General features: G+C 38.3%; 1 protein-coding gene across 3 annotated transcripts; it reads right to left on the reverse strand.

Moving 5' to 3' along the window:
* Positions 1-747: 747 nt before the first annotated feature.
* Positions 748-26,951, reverse strand: CRBN (cereblon). Of its 3 annotated transcripts, none has more exons than XM_037382593.1 (11): positions 26,562-26,739; positions 23,151-23,260; positions 22,782-22,984; positions 21,758-21,907; positions 18,083-18,245; positions 13,284-13,346; positions 12,480-12,564; positions 10,676-10,791; positions 7,542-7,606; positions 5,884-6,015; positions 748-4,288 (listed from the first exon to the last, which is right to left on the reverse strand). In XM_037382593.1, exons 1-11 carry the CDS (start codon positions 26,626-26,628, stop codon positions 4,108-4,110), a joined length of 1,335 nt encoding a protein of 444 aa, XP_037238490.1. In that variant the 5' UTR covers positions 26,629-26,739; the 3' UTR covers positions 748-4,107. The 3 variants fall into 3 exon arrangements, with proteins under 3 accessions (XP_037238490.1, XP_037238489.1, XP_037238491.1); XM_037382592.1 differs by having other exon boundaries at positions 23,151-23,263; positions 26,562-26,734; XM_037382594.1 differs by lacking the exon at positions 21,758-21,907 and having other exon boundaries at positions 23,151-23,263; positions 26,562-26,951.
* Positions 26,952-27,226: the final 275 nt, after the last annotated feature.

The raw sequence follows: 27,226 nt of genomic DNA on the forward strand, positions 1-27,226 counted from the left end.
CCTATGCGAGATATATATATATATATAAAAATAAATATATAATGGATAATGTACATGTGTATATGTTACATATAAATAGATAACATAATATGTCGTCATATCAAAATATGTATATGTATATATACTGGTTTATATATTACATATTTATTATAATGGGTATTCAATATATATACACACACACATAAAAAGTTTAGTTACCATAGATTTTTATATATATATATTTTAAAAATATATTTTTAGTTATATACTATTAGTATATATTTTTTATGATGTATATTTATTATCATGCACTATGTACTTAAAAATAATGTTTAGAGCCAGAGAGAGACAGATCACCTATACACACATACAAATCCACATATATATATATATCTATACACACACACATGAAGAAAAAATATATAATTTATAATAATAAATCTTAGATGTTGGCAAGTTAATACAGAAGGATTTGGGACTGAAGCTAAGAATTACTCAGGTGGATTAAAGCAAGTAAGTGCACAGATAAGTGAGAAGAGAGCTTGAGATGAAGGATTTAATGTTTCAGTTTGGTTATTCATCAGGATAACAACTTACACTGTCTCCATGTTGTTTCTTACCTTCTCTGTCCTTTGCCACTCGAGCCAGCACATTCTCTGAAGCCAGAACTTTCACCTTACACAGTGCTTTTTGAAGCTAACCAGTTTAAAACACAGTGTAACCCCCAGCATTTTCATTCTTCCCAACAATCAGAGGGAAAAAAAAAAATCAGTTTTGAAACAAATTGCATTTTATTCTTTGCAAATGTTTGCAAGCAACAAGGTTTTCCTGAAAAGTTGTCTCAAAAGGCAGACAGAGGAAAGTTAAAGCGCAGAACTTGCTACCCTTTCCGCAGCTTTTACAAAGCAATTAAAGGTGAAAAACCAATGAGAGGAACAAAATTAATTGCGCACATACAAAAATGGCATTATTAAAAAACAAATGGCAAAGTATCTGAATGTGTTTTAGACCCGGTGTACACGTGTGGTGTGTGATTCTACCCATTCATCAAAACTAAAATATATGAAAACTTGCAATATTACAGGCTCTGATTGTGTGACATCTTTATGCTATTTTAATGATGGCCTGAAAATAAGCTATTCTATGCTACATGTACTGCAGTCCAGCTGAGACCTGCTGCTGCACAGGGCTGTCCCCCTCTTGTCCCTACATGACACCTGCTCATCCCTCCTCCCTCCGTCAGAGCAGACACGGACGTGGCTGCACAGCCAGGACACCAATCCCGTGACTGCCGAATCCTAGAGCTCACATCAGGACGGACATTACGGTGGGGGAGAAGAGAAAAATGATCCCTTTTGGCAGCAACCAGCCAGTCAGTTGGATTAAATAATGCATGAAGGTACACGCCCATCAATGAATGTAGTAAATTATCATTAAATGTGATTTCCTTTGTATTAGCTCTCAAAAGCATACGATGTCCATATTTGCCAGTAATAATTTTCCACAATCCCCTTCTAGAAGTTTTCTCTCCAAAAAGGAGAAAAGACACAACCAATGTATAGAACCATCCCCAACTCCACATCCACCCTGTAAGTCACATACTGTACGTTTTGAGCATTCTTACATGTGTAGCACTGTAACAGCCAGCTTCCCCATGGCAAGACTCATCATCTTCACAGCAACCTGAACCATGCTTGTTTTCAGCCTGGAAAGTGTCATGGACTTTGAAACGGCAAACATTACACAGAAGGTTAGGCAGATGGAACAGCAGCATTAACAATAAAATTAAATTAGTGTTAAATTTACTCTTGACTTACCTCACTTCATTATATTAGTTTACATTTGACTATATATACACAATACAAAAAATTATGCCTATTTTGTATTCAAACATTGCCAACGTAATGCTATTTTTAGTTGAGGCAATCCAAAAGACTTGGCTAAAACCCCAAATACCTTATGAAGTTCGTCGACAGCTGAGAACATAATTTGGAAAACCTCACTCACTCTACCCTCAGAAAATACTTAAATGGAATGGCATCAGAAGGGACTTTAAAGCACCCTCAGAGCTCCTGCCACCACCAAGCCTTGTTGAGGGTAAAGGGAACAACAGATACTAGGGATCTTCGAAAGGAAAAATAAACCAGGTCTACAACTAAGATATGTGTGTGTCTGTGTGCACACATGCCTGTGGTGTGCACCTCCGTGTGTGTGCATGTGCGGGGTGTGTGGGGAAAGCCAAGTATGATTTCAGCGGTTATCAAAGCACAAAGGTTTCACAGTCTCACTCTCACACTAGTGCTTATCACTTCAGCCTTTTGAGAGCTTATTATAGATAGAAACAATCAAAATACAGAATGTTTTCTCGAAGAAAATGAGCCATCATTCACCCTCTATTTGTTCAGAATTGTATTCAAAGAAGTATTGCTTCTCACAGTTCACTGGCAAGTCAGAGCACTGCACACAAAATTAAATGCACTGTTAAAGATGCCTACGGAGAGAACAAAAGTTATCACAGAAGCACAGAGGTAGAAGGCTTCAAAGAACTAAACCTGAGTTACACAATCATTAGTTTCTACATACCTAGCATGATAAACTACTCCAACAGCCTTTCAGCACCTAGCATCTTTTTGCATCAGGGTACTTCTTCAGCTGCACTGTAGCCGGGGCCATATTTACATCAGCGGCTTGTCTCGCAGGTCTGACTTGGCCTTTCACCGAGTAACCTGGCCGTGCTACGCATGTCTGGTGTAGGGCCACGATTAAGAATGAGCAAGCGGTGGCTGGCATCTTAAGTAGTTTTGTGCCATTATAACAATACAAGTTCTCAAAGATTTACTGTGAAGAAATAAAGAGTGAATGATAAAGCTTCAAAAGAAAACGTGCGTACATATACAAACATACTGAAGAAATCTTCAGTTTCCATCACCAAAGTGCATTCTGAGGTAAAAAAACCACCCAATAAATCAGTCACAAAAGCTGCCCCATTTTGGCACCCAATTTCTGTAGCACAGACAGCATTTCAGTAAAAAAAAAAAAAAAAAAAAAAGGGGGCAAGAAAAAAAGCACTGCCTTTTATTTCTGTTTTATTTCAAAAATCTTGCTCTCTGTAAGGGTGATAATGTGAAATTTAATTATGATATGAAAATGTAAAAGAAAAAAAATATTAAGAGATATTACCTCCCCCTTGTGAAAATAAACACTACTGAAAAGTTGCTATAGTTAAGTATTTTAGAGGGCACTTCACAGAACCTTGGACATGTATGCTGATCACCTAATCTTCACAGAAATAAACCTGAAAGGTAAATGCAAGCACATTCAACAGTAAATGCCAAAGTACTTCTTTATGGTCTGGGACTGACCTGCATATGTTGTATAAATAGTGTAAATTTTAAGAGACTAAATAGCTCAGACGTGTAAGGACCAATACCTCACACAGGTTCCTTCCAAAGGACATCCTGTGATGGAATTGTTCCAGCTGCAGGAACTCTGGCTTTTGCCAGTTACGGCACTGCCACTGACATTACCAACACAGTGTCAGTCAGCGATACTTCAGGCTGGCACTCTCTTCGATGGTTTTTCAGTGAATATCTGAGAAACAGCACAAGCATAAAATCTGAAGTACTCCACACAGTTAGAAACAGGGATTCTCAGTGAAAACACATTTAAGTATACTATGGAAAATACTCCGCAGCAAGTAACTGGTATCTACCATCATACATATATTGCATAAATTACTCTGTTTATATGTCATTTTACTTTCCCCCCACCTTCTTTCACTGCAAGCTGATAGCAGTAAACATTTTCTGAAATTACACAAGGAAAGAGAATGTTCAGTGTCCATTCTGTCCAGATGGATCAGATAAGATTCCTTGGTGCGTCATGCCACCTCCTCTCCTCAGCTGTCATACTAAAGATTCCACCTTCAGTTTTCACTGCGGCTGAAACCACAGCAATGCGGATGCACACCAAACCCAACTGTAGCAAGCCTGCCTGTTTGGTTGGTTTTTTGTGTGTGGGTGTGGGTTCTTGGTTTTTTTAAGTTGAAGTAAGCATCAGAAGCAGAACCGAGCAGATGCATTTAAGAGAGAGACTACTGCCTGTTCATCTCCAAAGCAGGTTACCAGATTACAGGCAGAGTAACGGCGATCTATCATGGCCTGAGTCCTCTGTTTCTGGGATCCGAGGCAGGAGAGCAGATCGTGTCAACCCCCAGAATTTCTGAGGTGACATATCCTTTTTGGTAGCTGTGAACTTCCATCCCATATGGTTCCCACAGATTCTGCACTGGGCTATAGTCCAGGCATACCTACCAAAAAAACAACAAAAAAAGCCAAAAAAACAAACTGATGCCAACATGTAAGAAAAGGACACTTCAAAACTGCTGGAACACAGCTCACTCATCAGGTAAAAGGTAATACTAGTTTCAAGCTACATTTTCAAAGAATCTTTGGTAATCAAGGTGCTCCCATCTAAAAACCTGGGAGGATCTTAAAAAAAAAGGAAAAAAAAAAAGAAAATAAAGATCAGCCTCTAAACAGAGAAGGCAACTAAAGCATTTTGTATTTTATTAGCACAACATTTCAACGGTATGATGAAATGCTGTTTGCCTTGAAGAGTCAGAAAATGATTCTGAGAAAGTAAGTTACTCAATGGAAATAAAAAGTGATTTTTGCACTGCTCCTAGATTAACAGGGAACTGCACTTTCCAAAGCAACAGAGCTTTCCTTTAACAGTTCTGAAAGGCAGAACATGAGTATTTCAAAACCCTTATAGAAGACAAGAGCTGAGAAAACACATAAGGAAGAAAAAAAATGAACTCCAGATATTATAAGCCACAAGTTTTCTTCAGGGAGTCTAGGCACGCAGGTCTTGTGACAGATATGCCATACACCCTCCAAGTCATTACTCAGTGCTGTGTGATAATCCAGGAAAGACCCACCAAGATCAACATGAGAAAATGGAAGAGTAACTGTATACATGTGTTAGTCAAGAACGACGGACTGGCTACAGATACAGCAACGTATTATTTTATGCTGGTTTAAAAGGGACAGAAGACTGATTTTTGACTCTCTGGCACAAAAAGGACCACACAGAAGAACGATTTGGTGAAAATATGTTTAAAGAATATTTTTATGAAACTAAAGTTCAAGTCTAGTTTGACATTTCAGGTCTTTTTAAGAGTTAAATATTCAAACTTTTGAGTGAGTGCCTGAAGAATGAATGCCTATCTAGCCACAAAAATTAAATTTAAGCTACTGGAGAGGGGTGACATTCTGATGCAAGACCTGTCATTATTAGGCAAACTTTTACATCTTGACAGTTAATTCTGCTACTGTTTCAGAGAGCCAGACTAAATAAAAAAAAAAAGAAAGAAATCAGATTAATACAAATACGTGAATCTAAAAATTACTAACATTTGTATCAATCTGATTATTTTATTTGTAATATTTATCCAGTTTTTAGATCTAAAAAGTATTTCAGTAGAATAACTGCATTTATATATTCTGGTTTTCACTTGTATTTTACTTACTTAATGATCAAAGAAAACTGCATGGAAACAACAATTAAAATTTTAGTTGCAGCTTAATCAAAACTATACACAAAGGAAGTCCCAGACAATCAGTATCCTGTCTGTAACTGTCCGATGCTAGACTATGTTTTAAAATCCTAAGACTCCCATACTTTTAAATAAGTTAAAGCAAAATTCTGAAAACATTCTATCAGAATTTTCCATTTTTTTCCCTATTTGAAAAAGTCTGTATCTACTTTCCTATTTTTCATATGAGTAAAATGATGACATATTTTTCAAAAATGGCATGTTTAATATTTCACCATCACAGGAATACACTTACAACCAAATTTCTGTCATTTACTAATAGAGTTTCTTTAAAATGTTTTTACCCAGGAAACCAGCTGTGCTCTGTCGATGGTCGTCCACTGAGATTCAAGTTGCAGGCTTTATATACAGTAAGGGTTTCATGGATGTACCCATGAGGATTCACATATGCTGCCATGGGTCCACATAAGGATAAACTATAACAGATAATTAATAATTTTGTCAGAGTTCAAGGAAGAAACGAAAAATAAAGGCTGTCAAATGTAAATGGAGGAAAAACTGCCAACCATGCTTAAAACTATCTTCTGCAGCAGCAGAACTACTTCACGCTGTAGGAAAAAGTATTTTTAATGACATTATTAAAAACTGGGGGGAAAAAAAGTTACTAACGTAAAGTATCATTGGTCAAATTTTCTTATAAGTGCAGAAATTTACGTGTCCAGTGTTATAAATCCCACACATTTGTCACTGACATAAATTATTCCTGTTACCTATTTGCTAAAACCCTGTTTCAGAAAAGGTTTTTAAGAAGATATTATCACAAGTAAGGATTAAAATATTCCTGTGTTCAGATGAACTTCACCCAGCTGTTTGTTAAAAGGGACAAGTTACTTAGGGGACAGCTGACAGGATGCTATGGAATCTACCTCATTTAAAGCAGTCAATAATCTTTCCCTCAAAAACCTACAGCTCAGTATAAAAAGTACATGATAGACTCATAATTTATTTTACTCGCTGCTTTTGAATAGCATTTTCCAACAAAACCAAGTGACACCTATATTGCTACTTTAAAATCTAACTTTAAAAGTAAGCAAAAATGTTCATTCATTACACTAACTTCTCATTCTTCTGTTAAAGTACATCATATTGACACAGCAGGAATCATGGTTTCTGGAATCTATTATTTGATTAGAAGATAAGAAATAGCTTTTAATTACCACATCAGCTTCTTAGCACACTGATAAAGGAAAACTGTGGGGAGTCTTGCTTTGTTAATTTTTTAACCTTCACATTATCACAGATGATGGACAGATATTAGTTATTCAACATTAAAATAGTGACAAGACAACCAGAAGCAAATATTATTTGGAAAATGTATAGTCTTATCATCATTGAACATGGAAGATATTGTATAGGTCAAAGACATAATGGGAACATACTGCCTAGTACAGTTACTAGGAATAACCATATACTGTTAAAATAAAAAAGGTCTCATAATGCTTAATGACATAAATAGGCAATTTCCTTACATGACAACATCCTGGGAGCTTATCTATACCACCCAATTCATGCATTTTAATCTGCTGTTGAAGCTTGTGGACACACAGAAGTCAGGATGAAGTGCTGAGAAATAAAACTGGGGAATTCATGAACTTCATTCAGAAATAACAGATCTTTTTTTGTCCAACGTAACGAATTTATATTTCAAAACTTACCGCTGAGTGCATAGTGGCAAGGTGCTGGACTAGGTGGCATAACATGGCTTTTCACACTAACTCCTGTTACAATATACACGATGATGTTCAGACTTACCAACTTCTTATTAAAAAAGCTCAAGTAACCTGCTTTGTTTTATAAAGGAAAATCCCTATAAGTATTTACTTAAATTTTATTAGAGATGTGGAAAACACAGTAGTTGTAAGACATAACCTAGCTTAATCTGTTTTGCTGTGCCAATGTTTCTGATCAAGAACCTCCCGAAGATGTAGAGCAATAAACTCACCTGAATATTTCATTCTTGGTAGTTATTTCTGTATCTTGGCATTGCTTACAACAAAGAGATGTACACTTGAAAAGAAGAACAAAGAGGGTAATTTCATTCGTTTCCAGATGCTTGTTAGCACAGTGGCAAATAATAAAAATGCCTCTCCCCTTCCCTCAGAACAGAATTTGTACCAATTTCTTTGTTTATCTGGGCAGCAGTCACTTATGCTTTCCCTTTCAAAGGATGCATTTTTTTCTAGGCATTTTACTTACTCGTGGTAAACATTAATTGTTATCTGAAAGACAAACCGATTTTTATAAACTTCCCTCCCCTGCCCCAAAAATCCACATACAAAAAAGGATCTGACTACACCAGATAATAATAAATGAGTCAACCTTCTAAGATCGCCAAAAGCTAATTTAGAAGCAAAACCTTTGCTCTTCTAAAATACAACACAGGAAAAGTAGATGAGTACAAATGCAATCATTAAGTCTTTCTAAAATTTGAGAGTAGTGTAGATCGATGGTTTTAATTTCCTCATGAAAAATATGTAAGACATATTGAACTTTCACTTAAAGATTATAACAGATTAATCTATCATCTACAATTTCTACAAAGTAGAATGAAACAATTCATCACTGACATTGCCCAGAAAATAAGCATTTAATTCAGTTTAGTAGAACACTACCATTAATTTTCAGGAGGTGCATCACTTCTACCTCTTTTTAAGGTTAAGGCATGTGAAACTACTCCCCAAAAATGATCTACTATATTTTGGAACCAAACGCGGAGCCTAGGATCTTCACCTGGACAAGTCCCTGTGCGAACGTATATCCTTTCAGAACTTGCCACAGATCACAGCCTGTGCTTCCGATTCTCCCCGACCTCCGACTCCTGCACTCATGTGGTACTACACAGGCTTACGCCAGTCTTTACTCTCTTACTCTTTCCTCACTCAGAATGCTCTGGGCTCATTGCTGCATTTTACCACCCTCCAGCATCCTTCTTGCAGGTGACACTGGTTCTGCCCTACACTTTCAACACCCTGTCTTACTTAATCTTGGAGATTGAGGGAAGAAAATGGCTCCACTATACAGATACTATTTATCATACACCAGTCCACTTCCCTTCTCAAAGCTCACCTGGCCTTCCTCTCCTACCAAGAACCTTTAATGCCTACTATCTCTCACTCTTTTAAATTACAGATTGTAATCTAATGCTCATATATCCCTCTCAGACTCCAGTTTAGACAGCTACTTAATTCCATCCCTCCGTTTCCAAACCAATCTAATTATTACAATTGGCATGCTCAAGCAGAATTCACAGAAGTGTTATACCTGTGTGTGATGTACATTCCTTTAAAAATTAGCGCAGAAACAGTTAACTGCCTTTCATAGAAGGAAAGGCTATTGAAAGTGCAATACAATTCACTGATGTCAAATACAAAAGAAAATGGATCAGGTCTTACAATCAGTTATATTCCCGTAAATTACATTCTGAACAATGAAACTTGTTAAGTCCATCCTTCTCAAGTACATCAAAATGTATGCTATGCTGCCAGAGCACCCCTTCTTAAAGAACCCTGGCTTAATAAGACTAGAAATGACCAAATAAGTGTTGCTAAAAAACCGTAACACACCATTCTCACACTAATAAAGAACAGTTAAACACATTTACAGAACAAAATGTCACATGTTGATGAAGAAAACACCTAGGCTAAAAATCAACTTTATCTTATATTTTATGAGAGTAACTTAAGTCCTCATGTTACTTATGGATTTATATAGAATATACAATATACTGAACATTATCAGTTCTTAGTAGTATCTGAACAGCATAATATTTTCAGAGTTTCTGACTCAGGAAAGACAAATGAAGTTTAAGCTGAATACAGAGCCTCACAAAAAATCATGTCCATTTTTCTCCCAGAATTTGGGAGAGATGTTTCCTGTCTCCTTTTCTCCGTATATTCCCTTTCAAAGTTTTGATGCATGAACTTTGGGAAGAGAAACAATATTAAAATGATACTCTGGCTCTCCTTCCCCCAGGAACCAGCAGCACTCTTTAGGCAAACAGCTAAAGTTCCCACTATATCCAGCAGACAAACACAACAGTGACTGCAGTTACGCTACACTAATATTTGAAACAGTACTTTGGTATCCCCAGCAAGCTTACAACCAGCAAGTCGAGCATTTATCAGGATGTACATAGGTATTCTTTGCGATATGCGTGTACTAACAAAATATTAATGTGTCTCTCCAGTCAATAGCTGAACAGTAAATATTCCAGTTACCACTATCCAACACAAAGAAGTTTACAGTTAAAACTTGTGTTTATACCAATAGCTCTTTTCAGCATTTTCTCCTTGGAAAGAGAATAGCAAGCTGAACTGCTGTTGGAGACGCTGTTGACAACACTGTTCCTAAAACAGTTAGATTGAACATGAAGTTGACTGACATTTAGTTGCATTATCTGTTATGATATATAATTTACTTATAGTAGATACTATTATTAAGAAAGTATTTATTATTATAAAGAAATGTACTATGTAAAAAAAAAAGGTAACATTCTACATTTAGAGCATACATGGCCATAACAATGGAAAGAAGGAAAGAGAAGACAAGTTTTAGAATGTCTTAAAAAGGTACTGCCTAACAAGTCAATACATGCCTTTTGCAAAAATCCTTTCACTCCAATACTTAGATTTATTTATACTCATTAGCTCAATACTACAAAGATTTATCTTTTGTTACAAAATCCACATTTTTTCATGGCACAATGCTACTTGATTGTGGTGTCTCATACTATCAATAAGGGGTTACAATGTTCGTAAGATAGTTAGGAGCAACACTGGACTTCTAGCACCACCTCTTGGCTGAAAAAGTACTGTGAGGTGCTGAAATATGATTTCTAACAAAAGCAAGCATTATTGTATGTTTCTTGCTTGCTGCCAAATATAAAGTCTAGTTTTGAGAGAGTATTTTCTTTCTTGAGCAAAGTTTTAAAGGGGAAGGAAGAAATAAAAGAACACACAGATTCACTCTCTAGAAGTATTGCTTGGAAATGTTATACACTTTTTTTCCAGTAGATTTTAACAGTCACTCTTTTTTTGTGAGAACAAGTTAATGACAAGTAAAGAAAACAATACTCACTTTGTTCATAATATCTAATTCACATCGGAGTCGCTGAACAGCACTACCTATTTTAAGCAACTGTATACGTAATGCATCATCAATTGGCAGGCAAGCAGCAACTCTGTAAGAAAAATCTAGAAAACAGAAAGTAGCAGGCCTGTTAGAATTTCAGAGAGAAACAGAAACTACTACCTCTACTCAGTTACAGATAGAATGCTAAAACTTTGGTTTATAATAGGCTTTTAGAGGGCATCTCAGTACATCCTTCTGCCCTAAGGCTGGATCATGCTCACGTTAAACCTCTACGATAGCTGTCTAATCCACACTGAAGATCACCAGCGATGGAGACTGAACAATGCTGGTAAAGTAATGTATTCTAAACCCAGAACAGACCCCCAGAGAACACTGCCTGATACAGACTTCCACTTTGACTGTGAATTACTGAGTTTTCCAACCACCAATGCTTAAGTGGTTATCTTTATGCTTGCACTTCCTCTTCCCCGCCCCCCCCCCCCCCAAAAAAAAAATAAAGACATGTTTCTATTGGAGAAGGGACAATTCAAGAAAACCCCCCCAAACATACACCTCCACCATAAATTACACCCCAGTTATATCACTCATGTTAGTACTAAGAAAGTATTCTTCACTAGCATACTGTGAGAAGGAGAAAGACATACCCTATATACAAATCCCTTCTGGAGTTTTTTTTCCCACATTTGAAAGCAGAACAAATTTAGGTCCAAAAAACATTCAGTCAAGAAGACAGACCTTGTGGCTTTTTTTAAAAAAAGAAGTTTTAATATGATAGTAAATTCTCAGGCAGCAACTTCTATCTGGTATCAAAAGGCACAAACACAAAAGGTAGTGGACTTTACTACAGTCTTCAATTTAGCTAACAAAAATTTAATTTAGCTTCTTTAATTTAGCTAACAAAAGCCTGGCTAAGCTGGAAATCATCCCATTCTTACAGCCTGTAAAAGAATTCAAAAGCTGAAAATTAAAGTCAGCAAAGTATCAATATGCTGTGAATCGTGAGAAAAGATGTGCCAAAAAAATACTGCATTTTTTTGTTTTCTGATTATTTCATATGCTTTCCATATATGGTCCTCTAAGCAGCACTCTAGGCAAAACAGAGAAGAAGTACTTTCAACCACTACTTTAAGCAAATCAGAAATGAGAGCTCCAAGTACATCAAAACTATTGAGCCCAGGCCTGCATGTGGTGCTTAACTGACTTTAACTCAAGGCTGAAGTTTAAACTTCCCCCTTATCAGGCATCTGAGAGACTACACAGGAAAAAATGTTTTTCCCCATTTGAAAGGCTTCAACTGAAAATCCCTCTTATTAGATCCTAGAGACCTGCAGAGAGATGAGGCTTGTTCACTGGGGCATAACCCCAATACCAGCTAAGGCATGAAATCTCATCCCAACTTTTCCGTGACTAGTTACTGGTGCTATATTCCCTCATGCTGGGTAAGAAGCAATAAGAACAAAGAGATTATACATACTAACATTTAGACTTATGCAGTAATTATTTAAAAAATCTAGTACACTTTTGGCTCTTGTTTTCTTATGAAACATATCACATTCCTCCCACTATGGAGCACAATAGTTCTTTTGCTGAACATGTTTTGGCAGAGTTGGAGGATGTTCATGTCTTTAAAAGCTCTATCATCCTTTTGCCAAAGTCAACCATCAAAATTTACTGGAAACTGGAGATGAGGGATGGATTGCCAATAAAAAGATAATCTAAGCTTTGTTTTCTTAGGAACTTAATAAACCACCCCCAAACCAAATTTGAGTTCATAAGCTCAACATCATACCTATTGGATTTGTTGGAAGAGATTCATCTTTAAGATTTTCATCCCATTCATGTAGCTGCCTCTTGACTCTTTCCATCAAGGTTTCCTTTTGTTGGAAGAAAAGCCTAATTTAAATACATTGGTATTTCTGTTTTCTTAGGAAAAAAAAAAAAAAAGGAAGCAAAATGTAGAGTAAGCTATTTTCCCTAAGTGGACATTAGCTTTTAAGACTTAAAGTAATTACAGACTCATTTTGTATCTACATATTTTAAATTAAGAGTAAGATAGGATGGGAAACAGGCCAAAATAAACCAATGGCCTATGGTGGTTATAACTCTCATCTGAGATAAGGATGCAACCATTCAAATTCTAGAACTGTACAAACACGAAGAGGGCTAGCCTCCTCCCTGCTTTGCCTCTCTTACACCCATTACTTTATGTACTAATATATATATGTATTCAAGAAGTATGTATTTCTTTATAGAGTAAAGCAACTCCAACAAGAAAGATGGAGACTACCCAGCACCCTTGTGGTTAAAACACTCACCTGGAGCATGTGGGACAGAGGATTGAGTTTTTGCTCTGAGACAAAACAGCTGGAACCCAAACCTCTGTTATCCACCACAGACACATGCTCTGGAACGAGGGAATGACCAGAGGGGAAAGTCCCTCGTGCTCTTCTCCCAGTAAACTGAAAACTACACACTTCTTTGAAGTGTAACTTATGAGCCAACAAAATTAAAATCTTTTACATTATTCAATAATTATACATTAAATCATACAAAACTAATTGTAGATTATTTGGTAATAACAGGGTGAACTTACAGCATCATATAGAGAGTAGAGCCAGGGAGGCCAAGATGTCAGACTTGCACAGTGGAACTTCCTCTAAAACCAAAACCACAAATATGTATTCTTTAACATTACCAGATTTTAGGGCCATTCTATTCAAACAAATAAAACAGAACAGAGGTACCTGACTATTTAGAGATACAATAAATTATCACCATCAGGACTAGTACTTGAATGTGAAACTTTTAAACCACTTCTCAAAATGCATTGAGAGACAAGACTTCTGTACAAGACAGACAACATGGATTTTCTCAGAAAACCTGTCTCAGCATTAAAAGTGTTAATGTTTAGTAATAAGAAATTACGCCTTTTTAAAGAGCATCTACTTGAAATCTAGACAGTTCAGAAGATTTAAGTACTATTAGATAGTGCATCTGTTCCTTATCCTTCAGCAACCACAGCAAATCACTAGGAGGTGACTAAACTATTCGTATCAATGTAGTCAAATGCATAAGTAACTAAAATGAAAGGAGGAGATTAATGGGCCGTATCAGGCATTTTAAGATGACACATATAAATTCAAAGGATGTATGATGGTATTTTTTAAGTGGAAAACTAATCTGTTAAAAACATAACTAAAAATACCAACACACTTGTTAGGCGTTCCAGAGGATGTTTTCTCACAGCAGAACAATTACTGATTAAGAAAACATGGGCAATCTTGATGTTTAATTGCATATTGCTATCCACTCTCATTCTAGTATCTATTTTTAATGGAAATCATGTTTTCAGAAATGGTTACTTGTTGGAAGAAGGGCTCGCCGGAGTCAAGAAGACGCTCAATATGAGTTATGCATCTTGCTCAACTTTATTAGTTTCTAACACTACTTATATAGAACGGATACACATGCATATTCGTAAAGCAGAAATATAATTGGTTAGTAGTCTCTAAACGCGCGTGGTTCTCCCACCCCTAATTATCATGACTAAAATAAGCATTCTATCCATGTAGCTAATGGTGTTGCTGTGCTTCAGCCTTGTAGTTTGTTACTCCCTATTTTCCCATACCGGTCCCTATCTTTCTTGGCCCTGCACCTGCTTTCCCAGCAGCTGTAGCTTGTTACAGCCACGGCCTGTTGGCACAACATAATTACTTGGTCTCAGGATTCAAGAATAGCTCAAGGCTACCTTTCTTGTTAACTTCAGCACAGCAATTTCAGTACAATTCTGATTACAGACCTATTCTAATATCAGGCCTGGATTGTGCAGATCTTCAGAGATTCTAAGGCCATGCTTCTGCAGCCATTCTTCTACAGTTACTGAACATCAGTGTTTGTGCCAGCCTTCTGAAAAGCTAGTAAACAGCTTTATTATAACTATCCGAAGACAGTGAACAAAATATTGTACAGTATCTATTTAACAACATCCCATAAAGAAAAATTCAGACCCAAATGGAACACTGAGTAAAAACAAATGTGGAGGAGGAGTACAACAACAAGAAAAAAAAATCCCCTGAAGGCCTCATAACTATTTTTTATTGAAGGGTGTTCCTTCAAAACAAAAATTTTACTAATAGCAGTGGCCCACACTATGGTACTATACTTCACTGTGAAGAAGTCTAACATGTTCACTTGAATTGTGTACAAAAACATCTATACAACAATACTGAGCAGATTAGGAAGAACAAAATACAAGTGGCTACCAACATCACAGATAAAAAGTCTTCAGCTTGTGTAGCTTATTCATATCCTGCAGGAAAGAAACCCTAGATTATAAGTGCTTTCCTTAACCACCAAATTTCCAGCAGTGTTAAAGTATTTGCTTAGTTAACCAATTCCCTACAGTGACTTCAGAACATTTAAATTCATAGGTTTAGGTTACCAAAAATCTAAAAAGCGGTATACTGCACAGCCACATTGCTTTCCAAAAGAGGAGTTCTTAATTGTTCTGTAAATACAAAGTAAATTTTCATTTTCCCTTTGAGGGAAACTATCCTTATTTTACAAATGAGAAAAATCAGGCAAGAGAGACTAAAATCCACAGCAAATAAATGGTACTTTGAAGAAAGAATTCAGGAACACCAAAACTCAAGTTACTGTTCTAATTAGCGCTAAAGTATATTTTCTGTACAGCTGACACAGGGGGAGCTCTTGATGGAGCAGAAACCATTCTTAAAATGCAGCTTTCATTTTCTGATGTTTCTTGTTATATTAGCAAACGTACAGAGGTACAGCCTGTCATACTGGAAACAGTCACGGTTCTCATACATTACTAGAGTGATGGAGGTCAACAGGACAACGTCCCTACTCTGGATCTGCATCTCTATCCATAAAATAATATTCTTATTGCAACAAGCGGGTGTACTGCATTTCAGCTATCACCTGATAGAATCAGACTTGGAAAGGGATTTCCACGCCCCCTGAAGCATACTGTTTCTGGGCTTGTTAACTCAGATGAACTTGTTCAATAATTCTGAGAATCAATAGGTCTGTTATTAATGTGAAGGGTTTTTGTTTGAGGTTTTTTGGAGGTTTTTTTTTTTGGAGGGGGGAACAGAGTTCAAAAACACCGAAGAAAAAAAACAAACCCAAACCTGCATCTGACAATGAGGAGAGCTACTAGGCTTCTCTGTTGGAGGCAGTTCTAAAGATCTCTACTGATACTGAGACTTCAAGATACAGTTTCTTTTCTATGCCATTGACTGAAATGGTGCGCTAAATAAATAGATAAATAACCCACAATTTCAGGTTTTGGTGGTTTTTTTTTCGTTGGTGTGTCATGTGTGTCGTCCCCCTCCCGGTCTGTCCCCCACCCCCCACCAAGAGTGTCAGGTTGCCCTGTTTCACCACATCCTCTCCTACTGACCTCAGTGCTAACTCTTGTCCTATTAACTTCCCTGTGTGTATTTGTCCCCTGTTAATGATAGCTGGTCTTTGAAAAGCCTGCACTGTGCCTGAGAAAGAGCGAGGTTTACACTTGAAACGCTTTTGCTGGTATAAATATACAAGTACAATACACTATCATGGTGCTTATTAAGGGAAACATCATTTATTCCAACAAAATTATCCTTTCAACAGTAATTTTATTTCAGACTCCTAAAGGAAAATGCTGTATACTGGTAAAAGTGCACATTCACTTGTATAAAGCCATCTTTTAGCACCTTTTAAACAGCACAGCTGTGCCTAGCACAAATCACACCTTATTATTCTTCTGGGCCATGCAAAAGTTTGTAGCTCAGGCTGGGCATCAGCCACATAGGACTCTTGAAAATTCTGCCCTACAATCTCAGTGATTCCCTCCTGATTCCAAGCACTGCCACTGCTGCAGTGACATGATGCAAAAATAGTGTTAACAAGCAATGACAGAATTTGTGCCAGTGAAGCAGAAATAGGAAAGCAGAATAATTCCCTAATGACAATGCCAACATCTTGATAATGATTATTTCTCCTCTACTTGTTTAGTTTGTTTTAACAATCACAGTCAACTAAAATTCTGGAAGCTCTCTAAAGAAGTCTAAAGTCTGCATACGTATTAAAAACAGCTCTAGGAAACAAAATTGATACAACCATGGAACTGCTAATTCACCCACTCTGGGTATAAAAGCATCATCTTCCACTAGTAACTACTATGTCAACATATGCAGAGTGCATGAAAAAAAATTAAGAGATTTCAAAGACCCTTTCCTGTCTTTTCACTTTTAGTACCATAACAACATTTTGGTAAGTTTCTAAATCCAGTTAAAAAAAAAAAAAAAAAAAAAAAAAAAAAAAAAAAAGAGGAAAAATATAAGGTGCATTATGTACTACCACAGAAGGTAAATCTGTTAAAGAGTAATAAATGAAAAAACAGACTTCAAAATACATGTGCAATTGGCCAGAATAAGTTGATTGCATAGAAATATTATGATCTGACAAAGGTAATGAGTAAGCATAAAAGTCAGCAAGAATTTTAGATATATGTTATATAAAAATTTACAAGATGAAAGTGCAACATAAAGCATGCTCAAAACTGTGAAGTACAGCCTAGTTGTCAGCCAACAATCATATGGGTAGTTGACATAACAACTGACTGAGTTAAAAAAAACTTGAGTCTGTCATTCTACCACAGACCCACATTTTCTGTAAATGACTAACTGCAGGTACAGAAGTTAATCCTTTAACTGACGCAGGTTTTAGAGCAAAATTAGCAAATGGAATTTGGATTTGAAACAACTGAGATATCACAGGTCTTCTTTCCATTATTGAAATCTGGGAGTCACCTCTAAACCACCTCTGTTCTTTAAAAACCTCTTCTACCCAAATCAGTTACAGAAGAAGTTACAAAAGCCTTCTCACTTTTAAAACCAAACCATTATGATAAGTATAAAGCAAAGGCACTGGCACTGTCAACACTGATTGCCAAATTTTTTATTGCCAAAGCAACATCAGTAAAAGTTAAGATGCTTCTTTGACCTGCCTACAAATTATATCCTATAAACTTTCTGTTTTTTCCATCAATGTTTCATCATCTACAAGCTTTACCAACCAGAATTCTCTCTGAGGTGTCAGATTATGTAAAAAAATAATAATTGTAATACTACATGATTATGTAATAGTAATCTAATGGTACTGTATTTAAAACCAAAGAGAACTCATAATACAAAACATGCATTTCCCCACTTTTGATGCCTTATAAACAATCACAATAAGTGACAAAAGCAGGAGGTTGGTGTCCCAGCTGTACATCTTCTCCTAAAGATGAACAGATGGAATTTTATACTGATTTTCAAAATACCATCAAAAATTTAAAAAAACCCCAACAACTAACCAACAAACTCATAACTAGCTTCTAACCTTTTGATACTTCTGCCACCATTGATGTATAGCTTGGTCCTGCCATGCTGTGGGTTTTGAAGAAGGAAATACATGGCATCGGCTGAGAGACTGCAGCTGCACTGCTGACATTGTTGAAGGCAGCACTTGCTCAGGAAGGATTTGTACTTTAGCCTGCTGGATCCTGATAAAAGGCAAAAAACCACAAATGAAACATACACATATACACATACAAGAGTTCACAAAAACGGACGTTACTGCTTATAAAAACATAGGCTGGTGTAACAGATTCATTACTATGTAGTACTATAGAATTTAAGCAGCAATCCATTTAATCAGACTTTAAAAGTTGTACTAATGTAAATCAAATTATCTTAGGGAACATACAGTATATCTGTAGCCAACCAAATGAATACTGTTCTACAACACAGATTATCTCATGTCCTTGGCTAAATTATTAAAGCCACTGTACTGACTGGACTCTGGTCTACCTAAACTGAAAACAGAATCAATCTCCGTTTTTCCTTTTCCTTTAAAAAACAGAATTAGCTGTTTTCCAAATGTTTTTTGCACTGGCATACAGAACCCTACAAAGATCACTCCTTAAACTTTCTCGGCAAAAGTTTCTTTGCTGTTCCCCCCACTTTCACAGTGAGCTACTTTTTCCATGGGATACAACAGGCTGCCTTCATATTTTAGAGCACTAGATATCTGTCAGCATTGTGGTGGACAGAAAGGTAGTCAGTGGCAACACAGCAGAATATGCTACCATCTCAGCACCGTACATTAGATTATTGTCTCCTCAAGTTACTTTTGGTATAAACTAAAAGTCAGCTATTACATATCAAACCCTCTGAAAGGAAGTTGAGCTGAAATGCAGTTTGCTATCTTCAAACCACAAAAGCTTAGGTCCTTACCTAGAGTTCAAATTCAGCAGAAATTGGATATAGACTCTGATCATCTTTTAATATCCTATCATCAACCAGGTCACCTGTTCCGCAAGGAGTTCAGCAACAGTGGCTACTAAGAATACAGCCTAGCAGGAAGGACTTTGCATTTTAACAGTATTATGCATCAGAAAACCTCAACTATTGAGATGCACGTCATCACAAATTTCCGATTTTACTTACAGGGGCAACACTCAGATAACTCACTATAAATTATAAAATGATGTTTTGTCATAAGCACTTAGTAATCAGAAACACCAAGAACCATGGAAATATTCTTCTTGCTAAGAAGCTCAGTACTTTTCCCTCTTTATCAAAAAGGATTTTAGACTGGTAATGCTTGTTTCTTTTGTTAGTTGCCTTGAATACATGAAAAATAGGAACACAATCTTAATGAAAATTATTTATTTCTACAGATGGAACATTACACTCTTCTGTCCAACTCCCTTCCCACATCCATCTGATGCACAGTCAAAAGTGACAGCAAACTGCCATACTACCAGGTTCATTCACAGAAAGACTTAGCACATAAGCCTAGGAGTCTGGAGGGCATCTCATAACCCAGAGAGGATAATTTGCTCAGGATGAAATGAAGAACATAGACTCTTGTCTCCAAAATGCACTGACAATAGCAGGAGGTTCAAGTTCACTAATTATAAAACCTTTTAGGCCAGGAAAGACCTTTGAGATCATGAAGTCCAACTATTAATCCAGGACTGCCAAGTCCATCATGTCCCTGAGCACCAAATCTACATGTTATTTTAAATGCCTCTCCAAACCAACAAAACATACAGTATTTGAAAGTAGAGTAACTCTATATAAAGTCATTCCAACAAATTTAGAGCTTGCCATGAGAAAACATCAGTCTCCTTTATTTCATAATTTTAAAAATTGGCATTTATGAATTAAGCTTGTGAGCATGCTGTGTCTAAGTGATCTCTGCTAGTCAGTCGATATAAAATCATCACAATAAAATGCTTCAACAGCACAACAAAAATCACTGTACATCTTAACTGTTTCTGGATACTGAATTCTCAGTAACAATGCTGTCGTTACTGTAGTCACCCAAGTACTGCCATCTTGTGTTCAAGCAACGGTTTTTCCAAGCTGTAAAATTTGGAATACATTATTTGTAACCAAATGTCACATAGTGAGAAATAGCAAGTAGCGCACATCATCTTCATTTCTTCAGCTGCAGGTTATAAAAGTGTATGACAATAACTGAGCTCAGACTGTTCCTAGGCCTCCTTCTAAAGCAATGCCATATACTGAACAATAGCAGAATACAGATGATTAGATTTACAGATTTGGATTAAGATGTTACAGGCCTCGCAGAAAAGATTATGAAAGCCTCTAGCAATTCTGCTCACAGGATCAATGTCTGGAACCTGCACCTCTGGACAGTGAGTTGACAGAGGCCCATGATGCAATGCATGGGGCAGAGCATGATGTCAAGAACTTGAAAAAGACGACTCAGCATACTCTTTAACTAAATGCTCAGGATCTTAGTCACTTTTATAAATGGACAAAGGTATTATTTATATAAAATGATAAAACTGGCTAGAAGAGGAGCTTCTAAATATCACAGGTATCACACTGGAATAGGGAAAAGAACAGGACTAGAATATAGAAAAGAATACTCCTATCAAAGCCGATTTGAGCATATTTGACAAGCGCATGAAAAGAACTGTCAACCAGTAACAGGAGCAGCAGCACATTTCTACCAGTGAACACTCAGAAAGGAAGAGGTAAGACTTGCTGAAGGTAAGGATGTGCTAAACTGTGACAATGGTTAAAATAAACAAGATTTAGTATTTGAGAAACTTAAAAATAACGGGATGATTGTAGTTAGTGAAAATCAAGAACCTGTTTCCATATTCAGGTATTTGTCCACAAATCTCAAGGTGCTTTTCTGTTTTACAAAGGAAAAAATTAATAAGAGAAGCAACTTGTTTCTCCATTATTATTATTATCAAGACTCCAGTCCTCCTCTTTCATGGGAAGCTTCTCACAAAAACCACCACCCCTCTGGGCACACTGTCCTCTCCATATCTGAATCGCACAGCTGAATCCTTCTGCAAGCTGTTGAGTGATCTTTAACTACTAAGCCTCAAAGTACAAGAATACACAAGCATATTGTTATTAGCTGTGGTGTCAGACCCTTGCCTGCAGCCTTTCAGAGCTGCAATTGCACATAAAGTTATGAAGTGGAACAGGTTCAATGCAGACTATCTCTAGAAAGGTCTCCATTCAGAAAATGAAAGCTACAGTTTTTCAAAGGAATGGAATCTGGTTGCTATCAGGGAGGCTTTCCACAAGACAACAGAAGGCACTCACTTGATATTGTATTCTCTCATTTCACATCTGGTTTGAAACAGGGATGTGAGATATTATGAAATAAAGCTTTAGAACTTACAATGCAGGCAAATCAACATCTTTCTCCTGACTTACTTTTAAGAAGCAAAGTCATCTGACAGATGTTTTCTCACACACATCAAATCAAGCTACACGTAGATACTCTTTAGTGACTTTTATAGCAAGTTATTAACAACCAAAACATGAAAGTCTTAGAACAAGAAATGTCAGAAGTCCTTAACGACCAGAGAAGCGACTGATTAAGCATTCAGTTTGTATCTATAGTAATTAGTCACTTGTGTGACTGACAGGGCAGACGCACCTGCAGTAAAATATAAATGTTTTGGTGAAACAAGATTTGCAGCATGTAGAATTAAACGCATAATTTTCTTACCCATCTGACTGGGTTCTTATTTCAAGCACCTTGAACCTCTGTCTTCCTATTGCTTTCACTTTGACAGTTTCAATTCCATATTCCTGTTCTTCTCTGTAGGCATATATTTCTGCTGTTGTTCCAAAATGCGCTTCCCTTTCACGTACATTACTGAAAGTATCAGAATTAAAAAGGTTACCTACCCTGCAAACAGCACTGTTCATTCAGATTTCACAAGTTAGTCTACCTGCACTGACTGTACATGATCAGTCTCATCAAAAAAGTAAACTTGGTGAAATATCTTCAACTAATCACAATCATTATTTTTCCAATTTAAAAGCAACTTCTAATGTTTTGTTTGGTTGGGGGCTTTTGGCAGTTGACCTTTATTTTAGGGTCTAGAGGTGAAATTCTTGGAACACAGGGATCACCAATGTTACTTTGAAATGCAGATACTGAAAGTACTAAGGTTCCTTAGATTTGACTTTCACAAAAATAACGTCCCACCTTCTACATAATTAAACCATAGTAAATTGGGGGGAAAGAGAGAGGAACACTCGCAACTTCTTTTGGCACAGATCAGCTTTTATATCCTCCTCTCTTCTATCACCTCCTGTCTCTGAACTCTATTATGAAACATTTGTCTGCACTTGTTAATCTATACACAAACAAACAAATACACCTTTACGACAAAACAGTTCTCAAAACAAGAATCAGATTTCTACATTTCAGATCAAGGCTTATTCTTCAAGCAAGATGGGGCAGCGCATTCAGTTACTGAAACTGAGAGGATACTCAAACAAGGAAAGGAGATCAACACTGTTTCTCTATACAAATGTGATACTGTCAAGCAGCTACCCAGTATGACATGAAAACCTTTTCATTACGTATTAGAAGACAAATTTTGTGAAACAATTTCAAACCACAACTTATGTTATTCACCACAGAATTGATGCAACCATCTGCTTTTGATTTAGGAGCTGAAGAAAACTGTGCTAAAAATACATGCTGCATACCATCAGCAAACCCACTCATGTTATTTTACCTGTATGCAAGAACAGCAAACGTTCTGTCTTTCTGAATTAAATTCCGCACCATGCTAACCTCTTGAGGGCGAAAAAGCTGAAGAGGTAACGTCTGTCCAGGAATCAACATCACCATCACATGGGGCAACACTGGAATCACCTGACAGCTGTCATCATCATGCACCGTTCTTCCATGAAACTCTTCCATATCAGAACCTAAATACTGAAAACAGTAAGTAAGGAAATGACAGTAGTATAAGTAGTTTTGGTCATTTACAAAGATAAAATAAAACTAGCTCTTTGGCTTAAGGATATTACAATAGAATTACACAAAACCAACCAAAATCTCTTCAAGATGCATTCAATGGACAATATATAAAAAACCATACCACATGTGATGTGGGCAAACTGGTATCAAAATTAATGATGTTTGGCTTTTCAGCTTCTTTACTGTCTTGATCTTCAACTTCCATTTCATTGTCATCCTCTTCCTCGCTCTCTGCTAATAAGAAAATACAGAATATTGTGTGGAAATCAATCAGCAAAGACTCAGATACTGAAAAGAAATCAGAGAACCACAGAAATGCATTCAATATTCCCAGGTTACAACCTTTCACAGGGAAGCAATTTTTGTATTTGTGAGAAATAATTTTCTTGCTGTTACAGCAAAATCATCATTCTATAGAAAGGGTCAAAAGCTGGTAATTTATTTTTGGAACACTAAAGAACAACTTTTCTTGGAAGAAAATTAACACACAAAGTCTGTCAGTTCAGATTTTCACTATAGTAGTACTTTCTTATCCCATTTCTAAACATCTTCTGTCTGTACACTAGAATGACAGATAATTTCTTGTAGGATGATGAATACAACGCTGGAAGTAGTACAAACCTGAACAACTGCACACATAAAGCAAGTTAAAAGTAATCTGAAGCCCCATATTCATGCAAAGACTCCTGCTGTTTTTTTAGAAAGTTTCATTGCTGCCAGCCTCTCCTGTGTGCATGCCAAATACACACAAACCACAGCACATGCAAACCCAGCAAAAGCAACTACTACAGAAGCAAATAATATGACTTTGCAAAGGATTTCAAGTATTATTTTTTAATAATATTATTTATAAAGATTAGTAAGTTTCTTCCCATTTCTCAGTTCCAAGTGTTAATCCTAAAACTACTTTCAGGCAAGAGGACAGTTGAATTAACAGTATGGTTTAGTTTGGAAGCATAAATAGTACATTTATCCGTGTAGATATCCTAAAATCAATTAAAAAACACACTGAAATAAATAAAAAATATACCCATCTCTGAAATGCTGGTTTCACTGACTGTTTGGCACATTACCATACAAAACACCAAAACAAAAGCAATATAATTGTGACACATTTGTAACTGTTACTACTTGATCCTATTTCTGTTAACGCAAACAGTATTTATGTACCATGATATATCTAGAATAGGTGTTATCATAAACTTTGCAAATGAGTCTGCAGGATTCTTACACCAATAGCTGCTGAGTAATTGATAATCCCAATGGTGCCGAAAAACATCATTTAGATCTTGAAAGCTATCAGATTACAAGCTAGGCTGAAAAATAATCTTTACGATAGTGTATCCAGTTTGCTGCCTTTGCAATTAAGAAATACTCCAGAGTCGAAAATTTAAAAGGTGGAGTGATTATCCTATCTGAAAGGTACTGCAGGCAAATCTTACTAAAGAAAGATGCTGCAGAAGGGAGTCTTCATGGGAGCACCACGTCCCTCTTTCACTGAGATCTTACTATTTCTGAGTGGGAGGACAAAAGAACAATGAAGAAGACTTTGTAAGCTAGTTTTTGTAAGTCTTTTCCTTTTTGGCCTTCAGACACATTCGTTAAATGTGTTCTTTACAAAATGTTTAGTCAACGGTCACCTTTCTGCTTCACCTTTTTTTTTTTCTTTTTTAATATCACATAGTTTACACAACCTTCTCTGTAAGAGGTATAGCACAACATGCTGATGTAATGGATCCATCCTATATTGTACTTATCTCAACAAGAAATGATCCAGCATGACAAGAAAGGAGGTTACAGACTCTCTGTGGTCTTTACCTAATTACAGAACTTTAAGCAATAAGATATCATCTTCCTAATTACTCTAAAAATATTCCATTTCTAGATGAAATTTCTCTTACATTATATTCAGTTAGGAACCCTAACCATAAATGTTTTAAGATGTACAAAACAGCCAGCATTTTGCTTAGCATGACTGAGGGAGAGTGTGAAGTTTTCATCTGGTTCTGGGGCATCACTGCAGTGGGGGGGAGGGAAACTGACAATCAAAAATTATATTTTGGCTTGCATGTACTCTCATCAAGTTGCATCAATCATTAGCAGTTTTAATAGCCTTTTAGAGACAGGCCGTTTCACTTGTTTTTCTGAACAGAAAAGGAATTAACAGCAGTTGATTAGAAAGAATTGTGCCCTGCAAACTTTTGCTCATTCTTGCCAAAAACGCACACTAGCTGCTGTGTGGTGGCAGCGAGGAACGATGACTCATTTTACTGCAGCAGCACCATGTGAATGTCTAAAAAACACTACCGTCTTCACTCTCCTCCTCGATCACACTACAGGAACAGGAGACGGAAGGCAAAAGAAACTGCATCTTTTACACCCTTAACTACATCTTTTTGCTGATTTTTTTAATTTCAAGATTAGCGAGACCTCCAGTACGAAGAAACAAGGGAAAGGCAAATGCCAAAGGCACCATGCATGACAAGGCTCACATCTCCTTTGCGGCAGGTTAGGTGTTCCCGGATGCTCATGCTGGCCCACTAACACTACCAAAACTACTCTCAACACCTTTGTGCAGAAATGAGGCAACATGAACCCCATTTAAAAAAAAAAAAAAAAAAAAAAAAAAAAAAAAAGGGAACAGGGTAGGAAATATTAAGGCTCTATTTCCTAAAATATATGGGAAGGATTTTCATATTATTTTAAATATACAGGCATAAAATGCTCACAAGAACCTCCTGCTATAGGAAGTTACACTGGTTACTGGCAGGACTTACTGCTACATTCTCCTCTGCATGCTTATTCTGAAATAGTGCTTCTCCCAGTTCAGCATGAGCTGCTTCCAAAACCGTACCATCTCCTGTCGGTTTGGAGGCACTATAGACTAAACCTGAAAAACGCACGTTATTACATAGTAGGTGTCCAAATGAGGAATCACGCTGGTCTGCGTAGACAGCCAAGCCAAAACTCCACCATAAATCCTGCAGGAGTCTGGACAGCGTGTGGAACCCAGCACCGCTCTCACGTCCTGTGCACAGCACCTCTCGCTTCCCTGCTTATTAATGGCGCTAGAGGGGGTTTCAAGTGGAGTGGCGGCTTTCTAAAACAACGAATGCTTTCCTCAGACTTGGGCTTTTACACAGGCCCAGCTTTAGCAAGAGGAGTATCTGCGTTTGGCCCCTTTGGTGGCACCTTCACTGCATGTTACACCACCCCCCCCCCCCGGCCGTGCACCGCCGACTGACCCGGCCGTTACGGGCGGCTATGAGCGCCCAGCGGGGCCCGGGGGCCGCCCCAGAGGCCACACCGCCTTCCACCCGCCCCACGGCAGCCCCAGCAAGGCGGCCCGGGCTCCCCGCAGCCCCGCCGGCTCCCCCTCGGGCCCACGCCGCCTCCCCCCGGCTCCCCCAGGCCGCCCCGCCGCCCTCCCCGCGATCCCGCCCACGCACCGGGGTCCAGCCCCCTCCCTCCCCGGCCCGGCGCTCCCGCCCGGCGCCTCCTCCCCGCGCCCCCAGCCCGCAACGGCCATTACCGGGCACCAGCTGTAGGTGATTCCCCATGTTGTTATGGGGCTCGTCACCTCCTTCCTCAGCGGCCATCGCTGTTTACCCGGAGAGGAGCCTGGGAAGCCGGCAGCGCGGGGGGAGGCGGCGGGAGGAGGAGGAGCCGCAGCCCCAGCCGCCGCCTGAGCCAGCCCGGCAGCCGCGTCCCGGGGGGCGGCCTCTAGCGGCGCTTCCCGCGGCGCTCGGGTGCTGCCGGCGGCCGTGGGCCTGTCGGTCGGCTCTCGGGGCTGTGTGCCGCCCTGCCCGGCTCCCCGCGCCCATATTTTATACCTCAGGCCGTGAGAAAGGCTCCGTGGGGCGCGGAGCTGTCCCTCAGGCGAGGGCGGCCGCGGCGGGGCCGGCACCGTGTGCCCCCGTGGCGGGACAGGGCTCCCGGCCCAGCCTGGAGGCCCGGGGCTCGGCGGGTGGCCGTGGGCAGCGGGACGAGCCCGTGCGGGTCCCTCGGGCGCCGCCTCTGCTCGGAGGACGCGGCCATGGCTGCTCTCGCCACAGCCTCCCCGGGTGACAACTGCTGCTGAGGCGCTTCTTGCCCGAGCCCCGCTTGGGGGTCTGGGAGAGGGGATGGATGTGAATAAAACCCGTGGGGGTCACCTTCGGGAGCACATCTCTTGAAGGAGAAAATGCAAACGCACCG

Source organism: Falco rusticolus, chromosome 4, assembly GCF_015220075.1.
Source record: "Falco rusticolus isolate bFalRus1 chromosome 4, bFalRus1.pri, whole genome shotgun sequence".
NCBI classification, from domain to species: domain Eukaryota; kingdom Metazoa; phylum Chordata; class Aves; order Falconiformes; family Falconidae; genus Falco; species Falco rusticolus.

Coding starts and splice junctions, on each gene's coding strand:
- CRBN (XM_037382592.1), bottom strand. CDS start 26,628: ATGGCCGCTGAGGAAGGAGGTGACGAGCCCCATAACAACATGGGGAAT. Junction 23,264..26,561: donor TCACCTACAGCTGGTGCCCG/GTAATGGCCGTT, acceptor TTTTCTTATTAG/CAGAGAGCGAGGAAGAGGAT. Junction 6,016..7,541: donor ACCAAGAATGAAATATTCAG/GTGAGTTTATTG, acceptor TATCTGTTATAG/TTTATCCTTATGTGGACCCA.